The sequence below is a fragment of the Rhineura floridana genome, chromosome 2, assembly GCF_030035675.1.
Source record: "Rhineura floridana isolate rRhiFlo1 chromosome 2, rRhiFlo1.hap2, whole genome shotgun sequence".
NCBI lineage: Eukaryota > Metazoa > Chordata > Lepidosauria > Squamata > Rhineuridae > Rhineura > Rhineura floridana.
The window spans coordinates 145,566,677-145,582,008 of NC_084481.1; the positions used below are offsets into that span (position 1 = coordinate 145,566,677).

A 15,332-nucleotide genomic window follows, 5' to 3' on the forward strand; every position below is an offset into this window, starting at 1 on the left:
CGTAAAGAAGCATTAATCACCTCCTTGGCCCAGCCGGCTGTTCCATTCCTGCTAGCTTTTATTAGCCACGAGGGGCAAGGATCCAGAGCAGAAGTGGTCGCCCGCACCTGTCCAAGCACCTTGTCCACATCCTCGAGCTGTACCAACTGAAACTCATCCAATAAAACCGAACAGGACTGTGTTCTGGACACTTCATTAGGTTCAACTGCTACAATATTGGAGTACGCCATGTTGTTCTCAGGCAAAAAAACAAGCATGGCACACATCTTACAGGTCACAACCACTGCAGTAACCTTCCTGTTCATACTCTCTTCTACCTTTTGTTTCTTTCTAACTACTTGTTTTGGAGCGGCCTGTGCTTTGTCCTGTCCTACTTCAGGGTAAACTTGAGAGTCCCACTGGTATGCGGTGCGCCGTACAAGAAGAATTGGTAATTATTTTTTTTAAAAAAATTTTTTAGGGACCTCCCCCTTGACCTCCCCTGTCGAACTCCTTTGTCAAACTTCTGTTTGCTCACTCTGGTTGCTCACTCTCTGAAAGCTGGCTTGCTTGTTTGTATCTCCTCTCCTGTGGACCAGCTGAGACAGCTCCCTCTGCTCTGCTCAGTTAGGAGTCAGGAAACAGAACCTTTAATAGAGGGTTTAACAGAAACCAATCCTCATGCTTACCAAATTAAGTATGACAATTGCCAGGTTTTCATTTTACAATTAGGGGTGAACTGGCATATATAATACATAGGATAAAAAGTGCCATGCTGCCATTTCTTTTTCCTCTGGCAGAGGCAATATGCCTCTGAACACCAGTTGCTAGAAATCACAACTGGGAAGAGTGCTATTGCACTCAGGCCCAGACTTGCCATAGGCATCTGGTTGATCACTGTAAGAACGGGTTGCTGGATTAATTAGATGGGTCTTTGGCCTGATCCAGTAGAGCTCTTCTTACATTTTTAGAGAGTTCTATAGGTCAGGAAAAGGAACTTGTAGCCCTCCAGAAGTTGTTGAACTACACGTCCCTTGATCACTGACCACTGGCCATGATGACTGGGACTGATGGGAGTCCGACAGCATCTGGAAGCCACAGGCTCCTAATCCCTGCTATAGGTGTTAAATTCTACTGGGGAAAGATGTCTTGTAAGGTACAACAACATTCCATCTTATGGAATGTAGAACCGCACAACTTTCTAGTATTGTAAAGAGAGGAAAACCTTAGAGCAAGCTTAAGGTGGAGTCCCTTTTCTCCCATCATAGGTGGTCCTGTTAAATTTGATCGTTAATAGTTTATAAAGATGGTGAGAACTCCAGAAGAATTAACATGGCTGTTCTTATAACAGGAGATGCTACAATGCCCCATGCATTGGGTGTGAGTCGTTCCAAAAAATGTGCCCCGAGAAAGGATTTATTCTAGGGCCTGGAATATTTCATTTTAAGTACCTGAAGCTTTTATTCCTCTCTCTGTGCCCTGTTTATTCTAAACAAGATAATAAGCTAGGGCAGTGGTTCCCAACCTGGGGGCCGTGACCCCCATGGGGGCCGCGAGGTAATCCAGAGGGGGCCGCAGACAGTAAAGAAATGATTTTTTTTTAAGGCTTCACTCTCCCTGGACACTGTCTGCTCCCCACTGCCACTGCAGATGACACCTCTCCCTTGCTGCAAATGAGAGGGGAGGACTTTTGCTGAAGCGCCAGAGCACTTTTCAGGCACTCCGAGGGCAGGCATCTGTCTGTAAAACATGTGGCAGATGCCAAAGGAGGCTGAGGGTGCAGATACCGGAAGAAGGGATTACTATCACTGACTCCAGTCTCCTCACGTTTCCGCTGCTGATGGCACCCTTACTCAGAACGAGAGGAGAGGGCTTTTTGTGAAGCAAGGCTGCAAGGAAAGGCTGCTTTCCCCCTTCCTTCCTGGGGGGAGGGGTTCATGAAAATTTATGAGTTTATAAAGGGGGTCCCGTACCCATAAAAGTTGGGAATCACTGAGCTAGGGTCTTGTCCCCTAGTCTGCAAACATCATGTTGAACAACTGAAGATTAATGGCCATTACATATACTGTCGCCTTGCTCAAGAGCAGAAGATTTGAAACTCGCTTATAATTTATATTTTTGTCGAGACAGGCTTTTGAAAGAAGCTTTCCAGTAACCACTGTTTTCAGAGGTAGTAATGGCATCGTCACTTCCTGAAGAATAGCATTAACCTCAACAAACTGGGCAGGTCTATCTGAGTATGATTTAACTAGTCCATATTGGCAAGGGTCAGGTGCACACACAGTAGCTGAAATGATCCAATAAAAAGGATCAACTGAAATTTGCTGATAGACTACACTTTACAATAAAATTCTGATCAGTTTTGGCAACGTTAATTTGCAACATTGTGAGTTTCCCCCCCAAAAAACATTTAAGATCTTTAATAAAAAAATTAATTTAGTATATGAGAGGTTTTGTAGATAACTACAAAAAAAAATGTTTTCCAATTGCAATGATTAGGGTACTTCTACCTGTGCTTGCTTTACCTTGCTTTCAGCACTCCAGAGTGTGTTCACTTGCATCTCTTTAAGGCAGTGCTAAGTCCAGTGTGGTATTATCTCTGTATTAACAGGCTTAATTTAGTTTAGCTGATTCCCTGCAGTCTTTTGTGCCCTATGTCATTGAATGCTGGGGAACTTCCCAATGACCCCTAGAAAAGCCATGTGTAGTCCCCATGCCAAAAGAGGTAACTTAACCATGAATTTCTGTCTTGGATGTCTGCACTAATTGATCCTCAGTGTGCAGCTATTCACTTTGGCTTCCTAGTGATGATAAATTTGTTAATCTGAAAGCCGCTTAAGACACTCTGTTGTGTTGGTTGCTATAAACTAAAACACCTTTTCTTCTTGTGAAAACTACTGCAAATGTCTTTAATAGAATTTCAGTATTTGGACTGGTTGTAAAACAGGTGGGGAAGCTGTGGACATTCAGATGTTGGTGGACAACAACTTCCATCATTCCTTACAATTGGCCATACTGGCTAGGGCTGATGGATGCTTCTGAGTAAACATAGAATTGTGCTTCTATAATCTTTTTTTTTTTGGTAATGTACAGAGATTTGTTATGTACAGAGATAACCTGTGGATGTGGACAGACTATTGTATGCTGGCCTAGAGAATAGCCTGATGTTTTCAGATGTAGCTCATGCCTGGAGTGAAGGAGGTAAGGGCCCTGCCTGTAGTGGGATGAGAGATTACCTTGAGGCCCCATATAGATTGCTTTGAGCAACATGGAAGAAGAGTGTTATATAGGTCTAACAAAATAAATATATGTGCATGGCAATGAAAGTTTAACAAGTTCATAATGAAATTTAGAAAGCCCGGCTTTCCTCTTCTTTCTTTTATACCAAATCGAGACCGGGTGGCTGGGGTCTTCCATGCTTACCTTTTTTCTGTAAAGCTTTCCAACTTCACCAGGTGGTACCCATTTTACTGCTGGATCGGTCCAAGCCATGGGTAGAGATTGAGGCACTAGATAACCAGGAACGTCCTTTGAATGCACTATTACTTTCCCCCAAGCTGTGCCCTTTTTGGCATTGTGAGTGTAATCTCTTTTACCAAATGCTCCTTGGGGGTATGGCGGCAATGGCAGCACAAATTAATTTCTTCCCCTCCCCATCAACTCTGCTTCCTTACCATCTGTTATTTCATGCTTTGAACAAACAGGCCCTTTCCTGGTTTTTGGCCCAGGCAGGTCTCTCTCACTTACTTTTTACATGCAAGACTCCCTATCTGAACCTCAATTGGCTGAGAGGCTACAGGGTTCTGAATTGGATGGATTATGTATTAGGAAAATCTTTAGGTTAATTAACATTCCTGGAGTACATGGTACTAGGACACTTCAGCCCTCTGAGACTTTTTTGAATTTCTAGGTAGCTATAAAGGGCTGGCCTCTGCACTGTACTCTAAGCTTTTAAATATGCAATTCTCCCCTCTGGAATCTCTTAGGATTGCTTGGGAGTCAGACCTTGGGCTGGTGGTGGACTGTGCCCAATGGATTAAACTCTGGCTTTCCCGACCTTTCTTATCTGTGTCTGCTAGTGTTCATGAAAACTCTTTAAAGGTTGCACACTGGTGGTTCTTGACCCTGGCTGGGCTTGCACGTATTACTAGGTTGGGCACCCCATGGTGCTGGAGGTATATCAGAGGTACTTATCACAACATTTGGTGGGCTTGTACTCATGTATCAAAATTTTGGGTGGATGTGTTAAGGGAGATTAGTCTGATTATTGGATGGAAGGTGTGTTTGGATCCTAGACTCTGCCTTTTGTCAATATTTGCTGATCATAATTCAGATTTGCCTTGTAAAAACTTGATTATGTATCTGCTGCAGGTACTGATTTGGTGATTGTGCAATGATGGAAGGATGCCACAAGTTATTGTTTGGATGTTTGGTTTAAAAAGACTCTGTTCCTTGTCATTTCTGAAAAACTGACCCATCATCTCTGTACAAGCCCATGGATGGTGTATTCCGTCAGAGTATGTTTTTATTTGGAGATCTTAAATATTGTTTCCCCTGTCCCCACTCTTGTGCATTTTGGGTACACTTTTTGGTCCTCATTTCTTTCCCTTTTTTGTTTAAATCTATTTTCTTATGTGAACTGTTACCCTCTGTAAGCTCTCCCACAGGTAAAAATTGTTGTCTCTTTTTTTACATTGTATTTCTTGATAAATTACACCCACACATTTTTTAAGGCATGATGATTATGATGTCTCTGGGAGTATCAAGTTTGTGGCAGAAAATGATTGACTGGGCCATGGAATCCTTACAACACATCCCCAAATCACAGTGTTCTACACTGGAAATATATATCCAGGAGCTGGTTCACTGTTTATAATCATGAAGATTAGAACAGTAGAATTGAAAGAGTGGGCTAAAAATAAAGAAATGAATTACTAAGCACAAAAGGGTGAGTAAAATGGATGTGTCAAGTGGCCTGGTTTGTATGTCACACTAAACCAAATCATGGTTTTGTGTAAGCATGTTGGCTTTGGGAGAGGTGATTGCTGTTGTTTTGCTCCTCCCCTGTCTGAACCAAGACTAAAATTTAGCTCTTTCCAGTCTAATCGCAAGCTGCAAGCAAGGTTTGTCCTGTGCTTATGGCTCATGGTGTGTATGGGAGAACTAAACAACGAGCTTGGGTTGGATGTCACACTAAGCCAGACCATGGCTTAGTTCAGGGCAATGCAGCACAGCAGTAGGACAACCAGGAAGGTAAGTCAGTCATAAAACTTTATTGCATATAGCTAAAGGCAATTACAAAGTATTAAATGAAGAATTCAGTGCAATAAAAAAATTTAAAACATGAAATAATTATAAACAGCTCAGTGGATCGGCTTTTAGGCATTCCATTTTAGACCAACCTCCAGGAAAATCAAATCCTCCAAATCTTAAGAACTAAGAGTTACAATTTTTTAATATAGCGGGAACACAGCTTCTCGGCTGCAAGTGTGAATTGAGCTACTATATACATAATATACAGTTGGTTATCGGCTAGCAACGCTACTACAGCTTCCTGTGGCATTCGATCTGAATGCAACTTAAGAATGGATGACAAAAGAAATTCTTTGGGATCCAAATACAAAGGACAGAACAGCAAATAATGAATTATTTCTTCAATCTGTTTACATCCAAATATACATTTCTGTTCTGTAACTGAAATTCCAAGATATCTCCCTTCAAGGTATGTGGAGGGCATCTGCTGGAATCTGAGTTCTGTGAAAGCCCTGCAAAGCTGCAAGAGAGTCAGTGACTCAGGGTAATGTGCCCTTGTTTGATTAACCTTGAGCTGAGCATACCAAATAGAGGAACATGTGCCAACAATAACTGCCCTATCTTTGCTGGCATCATTAGCAAAGAGCCAATTCCTAAGAGCATATGGACTTATTTTTCCATGGTAAGATTATAGGCCTCTTTACTTGGCACTGCTGTGCCTATCCTCCAAACCTTAATTGCTCTTGCCAACATAACCTAGTAAAGCAATGGTCCTCCAGTCCATTTAATCTATGCCAGTATCTGAGGTATGACAGGTCAATTCTGGCTGTGATTGATGGGAAACATAACTGCCGCCCTGGGCTCCTGCTGGAAGGAAGGAAGGGGTATAAATAAAATAATAAATAAATAAATAAACTCAGCCCTAGGACAGGCTGACAGCTGGGAAGGATCAAAGCAGTTACCTCCTTTCCAGGAGCCCACACACTCATGTCCTCAGCCATGGTTTGGCTTAGTGTGATGTGCAAACCAGGCCAGTGTGTGGCTAATGCATGTTAAGTAATCCTGAGTATGAGTCTTCAGTAATCAGCAGTGCAATTGTTTGTTTTCTCTTTGTTCTAGGTAAGCTACATGTCTCCTGTGCACCTTCTGAGATAGAGAATATTTTAATTTTCTTTGAAATAGCTGTTGAAGTGGCAGCAACTAGCCAACATAGTTGTGAAAAGTGTGTAACCCTGGTGATTGGTTTTGCATCATGAAAGCTGCTTGTAGTAGGCAGAAAAGGCTTGACCTAGAAGGCTTTTGCAATAGAAACAGAGATTATTCTTGACACATACAAAATCTCAAACAAAAGCCAGGATAAATTGAGAAAACTGGAGGAGACTGTTAACTCTCTGGTTTCTGAAGTTAATTCTGGGACTAGGCACCTTGGTGATACATTTGTTTGCTTGTTCACGATGCATCTGTCAGTCTGCAGTAAAAGGGGGCCAAGAAGAGGTCCAGTCTCTAGAGCTGACTGTTGATCAGTGTGTGTTTGTTACACACACTGACATAAAAATCAAAGTATGAAAGGAAATGCTAGAGAAACCAGTATAAACCTTGCAGGGTGAAAAGCTTAAAATGTTTTACTACATTTTTGAATATTGTGAAATGTATTTCATTTCTTGTTTTGCTAATAGTAACGCTGGAACAGCTGGAAGGTGTTTTCCCTGGTTTCCAGCCTCACACCACACAGGTCTTTAGTTGTGAACCTTGTCATTAGCTTTACTGGGAGTCAGATCCTGATCATGCTGCCATATTAAATTTTCCTTTGTACTCTGTGTTTTTTCTGTACTCCTTCTTTCTCATCAAATATAATCTTCTGTCTGAAATAATCTAATAATATGTGAGCATTGAAAGTCGCTTTTGTAGGCTAATGAGCAACAGCTACTTAGAGAGTTGGTAGGTTGCTGCCTTTGTCAGCTAACGAGCAGCAGATGGTGCATTTTCAAAGTATGGCACATCATCCTAGCTTACTGCCTGACATGATAGGAGCCAAAATTAAAGCTGTACCATATATCCAGACGTTTCTGATTATAACCCCCTTCACCAACACCTTTGTGGGGAAAATACACTTTTTTCTGCCAGTTCTGTGTGCTTTCAGAAAATGTGTCTGTAAACCAACAGTGACACCCAGTGACCAGCCACATTAATCTTTCCTGTGTGTGACCATTGCATTTAAAGTTAGAACAGCTAAGCAAAAATTGACTGAATACTATTAAGGGTTTCTTCATGGCACATTTTGTGGTGTTTCGGTGTAAAAAGGAAGGAATTTGTAAATGTCTTCACAGCAAACTGAACTTGGGATATGAAAACAAAGCAGGCCTTATGGCACTGTTTCCAGTAACTGGGTCAATAAATACTCAAATTAAAATAACAGTCACTGATCCATGATGCACCTGAAGACTCTTTTGGAATAATAGGGGTGAGAAATCTGTGTTCAATTAGATTCCAAGATCTTTATCCTGGACCACACATCCCTGCTCTACTGCTGCTTCTCCCAGTGATACATCTGTGGCAAAGCTGGGGAACTGGATCTACCCAATTGGGCCAGATCCTAAACTCTAATCCACCCCCCACAATTAGATAATTTTGTAGCGCCATAGGTCTATCAATGGTTATTAACTATGATGGCTAAATGGAATTTCATGTTTAGAGGCATTATAACTCCCCCCCATCAGTTGTTGGGAACAAATAATGGAAGCAAACCGTTGCTTTCACTTCCAGGATCCTGGAAGAATTATCTGTCCGGCCACTGTTAGAAATGGATCATATGGCCTGTTTGTCTAATCTAATCTTAAATTAGCCTAGCTTAACTTTATTTACACTGTCAATGGCTTGCCTTTGTCTTTGATAGCTCATTTTTTTTTATTGAGTAACCTCCCTGGCAGACTGTAGGAATGCTGTGGACATAATATATCTCAATTTCAGCAAAGCTTTTGACAAAGTGAGAGCTTTGCTATCTGGACTTCAGATTTTAGGCCTCATTGCCATGGTGAAACTGACAAGATCACACAGTTTCAGCTCTCATGATGCAAGTCTTTCCCTTCTTTTTCTTCTTTTGGCAAGCCAAATGTTCCCATCTCTTCAATGCTGACACTCGCATCTAGGCCCTTTAAACAAAACAAAAAACAAAAAAGTAAAGAGAATATCAATACAGCTCCGTATTCCACCGCTGTTCTCTTGCCCACTTGTCTGGGCTGGAGATTTCAGTATTACCTTGAACTAAGCCTTTCAGGAGGATTCTGAAAAGGCAAGCAAGTGGTAGGGTCACAGTCTGAATGGATTCTGTCTTCATTAAACCTTGGCCTATTAAAGGTTAGGGCTTCAGATCATGATAATGACTTTGAAGTCAACTATATCATTAGATTTAGGATCTGCAGTAAGAGCCAGAGCCTGTGTTTTTGCAAAGTATGACAGTAAGCTTTTTATGTCCTATTAAATATCTCCCATTGGTTCTTAAATGTTGCTGTTAAAAAACCCAAAAAAACACATGCGTGTGTGTGCATGCACATCAGCACCTAACTGTACCTTTGTCAATCTTCTTTACTCAGGACTCATTGTGCCTTGTCCCAAAGGCTGCTGAATTCCTTAACTGTGACATGGTGCCTTTTTAAACCTCCTTTCTCTGTAAAGGTACATAGGAACAGCCTGCTGGATCAGGCCTATCTAGTCCAGCATCCTGTTCCAGTTGCCCATGTGAACTCGCAAGCAGATCTGAGTGCAAAGAGCACTCTCCACTCCTGAAGTTTCCAGCAACTGGTATTTGGAAGCATACTGCCTCTGCCTGTGGAGGCAGAGCATAGCCATCCTGGCTAGTAGCCATTTATAGCCTTTTCCTCCATGAATTTGTCTAATCTCTTTTAAATCCATCCAAGCTGGTGGCCATCACTGGCTCCTGTGGGAGCAAACTCCATAGTTAAACTATGTGCGGTGTGAAGAAGTACTTTCTTTCGTCTGTCCTGAATCTTCCAAAATTCAGCTTCATTGGATGTCCACGAGTTCTAGTGTTATAAGGGACAGTAGTAACGAATGCTGACGAAAGTTAAAGAGGAAAGCACAAAAGCAGGACTACAGCTGAACGTCAAGAAGACTAAAGTAATGACAACAGAAGATTTATGTAACTTTACAGTTGATAACGAGGACATTGAACTTGACAAGGATTATCAATACCTTGGTGCAGTCCTTAACCAAAATGGAGACAATAGTCAAGAAATCAGAAGAGGACTGGGGAGGGCAGCTATGAGAGAACTAGAAAAGGTCCTCAAATGCAAAGATGTATCACTGAACATTAAAGTCAGGATCATTCAGACCATGGTATTCCCAATTTCTATGTGGAAGTTGGACAGCAAAAAAGCGATAAGAGAAAAATGAACTCATTTGGAGTGTGGTGTTGGAGGAGAGCTTTGCGCATACCATGGACTGCAAACAAGACAAATAATTGGGTGTTAGAACAAATTAAACCAGAACTATCACTAGCAGCTAAAATGATGAAACTGAGGTTATTATACTTCAGACACATAATGAGAAGACATGATTCATTAGAAAAGACAATAATGCTGGGAAAAACAGAAGGGAGTAGAAAAAGAGGAAGGCCAAACATTAGATGGATTGATTCCATAAAGGAAGCCACAGACCTGAACTTACAAGATCTGAACAGGGTGGTTCATGACAGATGCTTGGAGGACACTGGTTCATAAGGTCACCATAACTCTTAATCGACTTTAAGGCACTTACCAACAACAACAAAAAGTAAATGACTTTAATTTTTAGGCAACAGGAAAAATCTTGCTTAAACTGCTTCATTAAAAGAGAGAATGAAAAATATTTAAAAACAGCACTGAAGTTTGGGCCTCTTAAGAGATAGGAAAACTTCAATGTACTTTGATAGTTGCTTATGATCTTGGTTACAATTATTATGACTGATATTAATTGGATTGCATTTATCCACACAGGAGTCAGAGGTTAATGAATTGATTTCATGAATAGAAACTCACAAAGGGCATAAAAGTAGCTCAGGCTGCTCTTCTAGAAATGCCAACCTTGAGCACTCAGAACAAAGTATTTTGCTAGGCATAGTAAGGATTTCACTTCCTAAGAAATGCACCTTCTGTAGTAGTATCAACATGAGAAAACACTGGGAATTGTCTAAAGCTGTTATGTGCTTTCAAGTCAATTACAGGCATACCCCGCTTTAACGTTCACAATGGGACCAGAGAGTATACTTTAAATGAAAATCTACTTTAAGTGAAGCAATTGTCTTCACTTGTACTGCACGCAATGACCACTAGATGGCAGTGGCGTCATGCCAATAAAATGTACGTTATTGCAAAGCACGCGAACATTAAGCGGGGTATGGGGACGTATGGAGCATGTACGTTATAGTGAGGCAACGTTAAGTGATGCAACGTTAAGCGGGGTATGCCTGTATGACTTATGGCAACCCTATGAATCGGCGACCTCCAATAGCATCTGTCGTGAACCACCCTGTTCAGATCTTGTAAGTTCAGGTCTGTGGCTTCCTTTATGGAATCATTCAATCTTTTGTTTTGCCTTCCTCTTTTTCTGCTCCCTTCTGTTTTCCCTGCATTATTGTCTTTTCTAGTCAATCATGTCTTCCCATTATGCGTCCAAAGTATCAGGTTTGGTCTGTCTATTTTTGCTTTTTATTTCTTAAAGTTTGCCTGAATATCAGTATTAGGTGCAGGAAGACAAATTCTGCATCAGCTCCATTATACCGACTTATTCATGTACTCATCTATATGCAGTGGAAAACACAATGTGCTTCCAAAATTGCAATAGTACTTATGTGAACTACTGAACAGTTGAACGCTTGTCAGGTAGCAGAGCAAAGCACTGTTCATGAGTTCTGTACTTTTTGCTGGCAAGTCATTCAAACTTGCCTCAGTGCCACTTATCTAAAAATAGGGGTTGCATTTATGTATCTGAGAGCGATCATTGTTTTAAATTGATGGTTATTTATAAAATACTTATTGTACCACAGACTATGCAAGTGTAATTTGACAGGAATAATTTGTTCGTTCACATAGTAAACTTTCTAGTTAGCTATCCAACATGCTTAACAAGCAATCCTCATTTTAAGTTAAATGGCCCAGCTTCACAGAAAATAATGGAACCTTATTACGAGACAATAATTTCCTTTTCTTTGACCGGCTTCCTGCATTTCCTGGATTTGACAATGCCACAATAATTTTTAAATCACGACCAGGTGGCAAAGCCAGCACCCAGTGATTTTTTCTGTAGTGGTCTGTCTTGTGACTAGAAGATTTAGCCTTTGCTGTGTGTTCACACTTGACACTTCCTGTCAAACCTTTAGAAAAGACAGGGGAAGCAAACAACTAAATAGCCACAGTCTTGAGACATTTTGGAAATAATTTGAAGCGTTCACAAGATCGTTCCGCAAGGCTGGCACAGATATCTGAAGCAGCACAATAGCATGCAAATCTGTCAGCATTTGGGAGATAAAAAATTATTGTGAAAACCATTCCAAAGTTGTTCTATTCTGTGTCACCTCATTAAAATATGAAGAGACAACTCTCTGGAACAGGAGTTAGTTCTTAAAAAGGTAGTTCACTGAGAACCCCTCCCCCAAGAATTATATTCCTAGTTGTGTTTTGTAATTCAGTCAAATTGGTTAATATACATCCCCATTGATCAACATGCCCCCTTCAACTTTTAAAAAAATATCTGGCTCATTAATTCATAAGATTTTATCTTTTCCTATGTGTCTTCATTTTGTGCTGTTGTACTGGACCAAGGAATACAACATAAACTTTCATGGTTCAGAAGGATAACACAAAATGAAAAGAGAAAGAGACATAGTTTTATAAAATAATCTACTGACCAAAAAGGTTTTTGACAGCCATAAATACTACATCCATAATATTCAGTTCTGTACCATCTTGGAGTATATTGGAGACTCCAATATACTCCTCTCCCCCCCAAACCTACAACTTTCAGCTGCTTCTCCAATCATTTCCTATAGTTTTTTCACTGGTAGTCTTGAATTTAATATCTGAATGAACTATCTTCAGAAAAGAACAAAGAAGGAAGGCTTGAAACAAATAAGCTGTAATCAGTAATGTAATGGTACAAGTGTAAGAGCTTATCACAACAATTTCCACAGCCGCACCCCTAAGAAGAGCACAAAAATACAGAACATTCCATTGAATTCAGGGGTGCTTACTTCTGACTGCATAGGATCAACCTGTAAAACACACTGAACTATAAGAAAAGATCTTTAGGCAGCTGACATTTAACCTTTAGCTTTTAATTAGAAATGCAAAAAATCTAGCAAAGAAGCATTAGTGTGAAGTACAGGAAGCCCATCAAAGAAAAGGAAAGAAGTACCTAGCCTCTGCTTAAGTGTTTTCCTCATTCTCTGACTTCCTCTATGCTTATCTGTCACAAGCCAACTTGAAAGCCTCATTATCATATCATTCACTTGCCATAGGAAGGAGGGCCCATTGATTATCCAGGCACTCCAGCAGAGGACATCATCACTCCTGCTCTGAAAAAATCCCCTGATTTCCTGTCCGCTATCCATGGCTGTCACCAGAGAAGGTGATCAAATTCTGGTGAAAATGCTTTTAGCCCTTTTTTTAATGTTTCTATTCAAAGCAAACACTTTATCACTATGTACATCTAAGCCCTCTAGAAAAAAAATCCATGCATTTTTCATAATTGTATTCTCTCTTTAAGAAAATATTGTACAGAGCTAACCAATCATATTTGATTTCATAATATTTGCAAGACAGCTTGTTTGCAGACACCTGCAGGATCATTAACATAGTCTTGTGGCAGCCGGTTTATCATGACTGTTTTCTGAAGACTCATTTGGGGCTTAATATCTTCTTGAGCTATTAATTTCTTTATTAACGCTTGGCATTACTTTCCTCTCCAGTTCAGTTCAGAGATGTGTTCAGATTTCCTCAACAACACTAAACCAGATGAACATAGAATAGGATAGAAACGTGAGCAGAAATCTCAAATCTTTCAGGATTCTTTCATGCTCATCAAGTTGAAGCATGAGGAGCATAGCAAGATAAAGAACAACTTCCCCTTGGTTTGTGGTATTGTACAATCCTTTGAAAAAATTGCTAGATCCCTCACAATGGTCTGGAAGGAGAATAATATTTAGAAACCAAACCTATGCATCCTAAACTTACCTCAGTGTGTTGAATACTGGAACTTTGCAGCAGTGTGGCATGCCACACGTGCTCCAGTGACACACATTCAGCTTACAGGAATTTCTCTGGATCTTTATAACCAGTGAATCTCATCATCTCTTATTTCTACAGGAACCATTACAAAATCTTGGCACTGCACTATGAAATCCATGAATCAGCTACTAATAAACCATCCAATTAAGTGACAATGGAGTACCCCCTACATGGATCAATGGTGCTAATTTCCTTTGGCAAATGACCATTTTTGCTGAAACTATACATAGTTTGCATTAAAGTTGAGCCAATTTTTATTTAACAAAATTTATATACCACTTTATTGTGAAAAAGCGATTGACAAAAAATGGCACAATACTTTTCAAACACGGCAACACAACCTACTGTGTTACAGGCAATGCTATGCTATGTAGAATTATAGAATAGTAGAGCTGGAAGGGGCCTATAAGGCCATGGAGTCCCACCCCTGCTTGATGCAGGAATCCAACTTAAAGGATACCCAGTTACCTCTTGAATGCCTCCAGAGTTGGAGAACCCACCATCTCCCTAAGTAATTGGTTCCATTGTCATACCGCTCTAACAAGCAGGAAGTTTTTCCTGATGTTCAGCCAACTTGAGCCCATTATTCTTTGTCCTGCACTCTTAGATGATCGAGAAGAGATTCTGGCCCTCCCCTTTTCAAGTACTTGAAGCATGCTATCATGTTTCCCCTTAGTCTTCTCTTCTTAAGACTAAACATTCCCATTTCTTTCCGTTTCTCCTCATAGGGCTTTGTTTCCAGTCACCTGATCATCCTTATTGCCCTCCTCTGAACCTGTTCCTTCTCTGAACCTGTTCCTTCTTGAGGTGTGGTGTCCAGAATTGGACACAGTACTCAAGATGAGGCCTAACCAGAGGAAAACTAGTACTTCATGAGATTTGGAAACTATACTTCTGTTAATACAGCCTAAAACAGCATTAGCCTTTTTTGCACAGCTGTACACAGAGCTATGACAATAGGAAAATGGTAAGTCAGAGCAATCCAAAACAGGGCTGGATGGACTGGCAGAACTGCAGCTGTATCCTACTGGGAGAAAGGGTGGGATATAAATCTAATAAATAAATAATAATAATTAATAAATAATCCTAAACCCTGCTGGGCCATGCCAACCAAGACCAGGGAGAAGGGTGCCTTTCGTGCTATGCTAGCTCCAGGCTGGCACTGCACAGGGGCCTGAGGATCCAGCAGAACCAAAACAGTCAATGCCCTACCCCTAAAACATCCCATTTCAGGGCTTAGCTCTGGTGGCAGCATTCCATCCAGCCAGGCAGAGGTTTCCATCACGATGGTGGTCATAGAGAGCAAAATAATAAAAGGAACAACAGTGTGACCCAATACATGTTTACTCTAAAGTAGGTCCCATTGTTCCAATAGAGCTTACTGCCAGGTAAGTGTGCAGATATCCAGATTTTTATCTCTGTATTAAAAAGTCACAACAATCTTTGCAGGTGTTGATGATTAGCTGAATTTGATTGCTATGCTTCTGGGGATTGTTTAGGGAGGTCTCAGCTTTAGACCCCCCTCTAAAATGCACACAATAACGTGGTGAGGGGGGTTGAGAGTGTTGAAGAAGCTGAGAGCAATGCCGTCAGGAGTCTAGACCAAGAGGCTAGACTCCTAGCAGGGGCACCCAAGGTGGAATGGTCAACGCTGAGACACCAGAGTAAGATGCATCCAAACTCAGAGGAAGGCAATGGAAAACTACCTCTGAGTATCTCTTACCATGAAAACCCTATGAACAGAGTATCCAAAATGCCACACGAGACAGTTTTGGAAGATGAGACCCCCAGGTGAGATGGCACTCAATGAGCTACTGGGGA

At 40.8% G+C, this 15,332-nt stretch overlaps 1 protein-coding gene across 5 annotated transcripts in view; it reads left to right on the plus strand.

Annotated features, from left to right (window-relative positions):
* LDLRAD3 (low density lipoprotein receptor class A domain containing 3) overlaps window positions 1-15,332 on the plus strand; it is a 207,977-nt gene that overhangs the window by 62,839 nt on the left and 129,806 nt on the right. For 2 of the 5 annotated variants that reach the window (XM_061610794.1, XM_061610793.1), the window contains exon 3: window positions 4,351-4,496. The exons of the other annotated variants lie outside the window; for them this stretch is intronic. In XM_061610794.1, coding sequence (XP_061466778.1) covers window positions 4,475-4,496 — 22 coding nt within the window. In that variant the 5' untranslated portion in view covers window positions 4,351-4,474. The remainder of the gene's footprint in view (window positions 1-4,350; window positions 4,497-15,332) is intronic. 5 annotated transcript variants of the gene reach the window in all.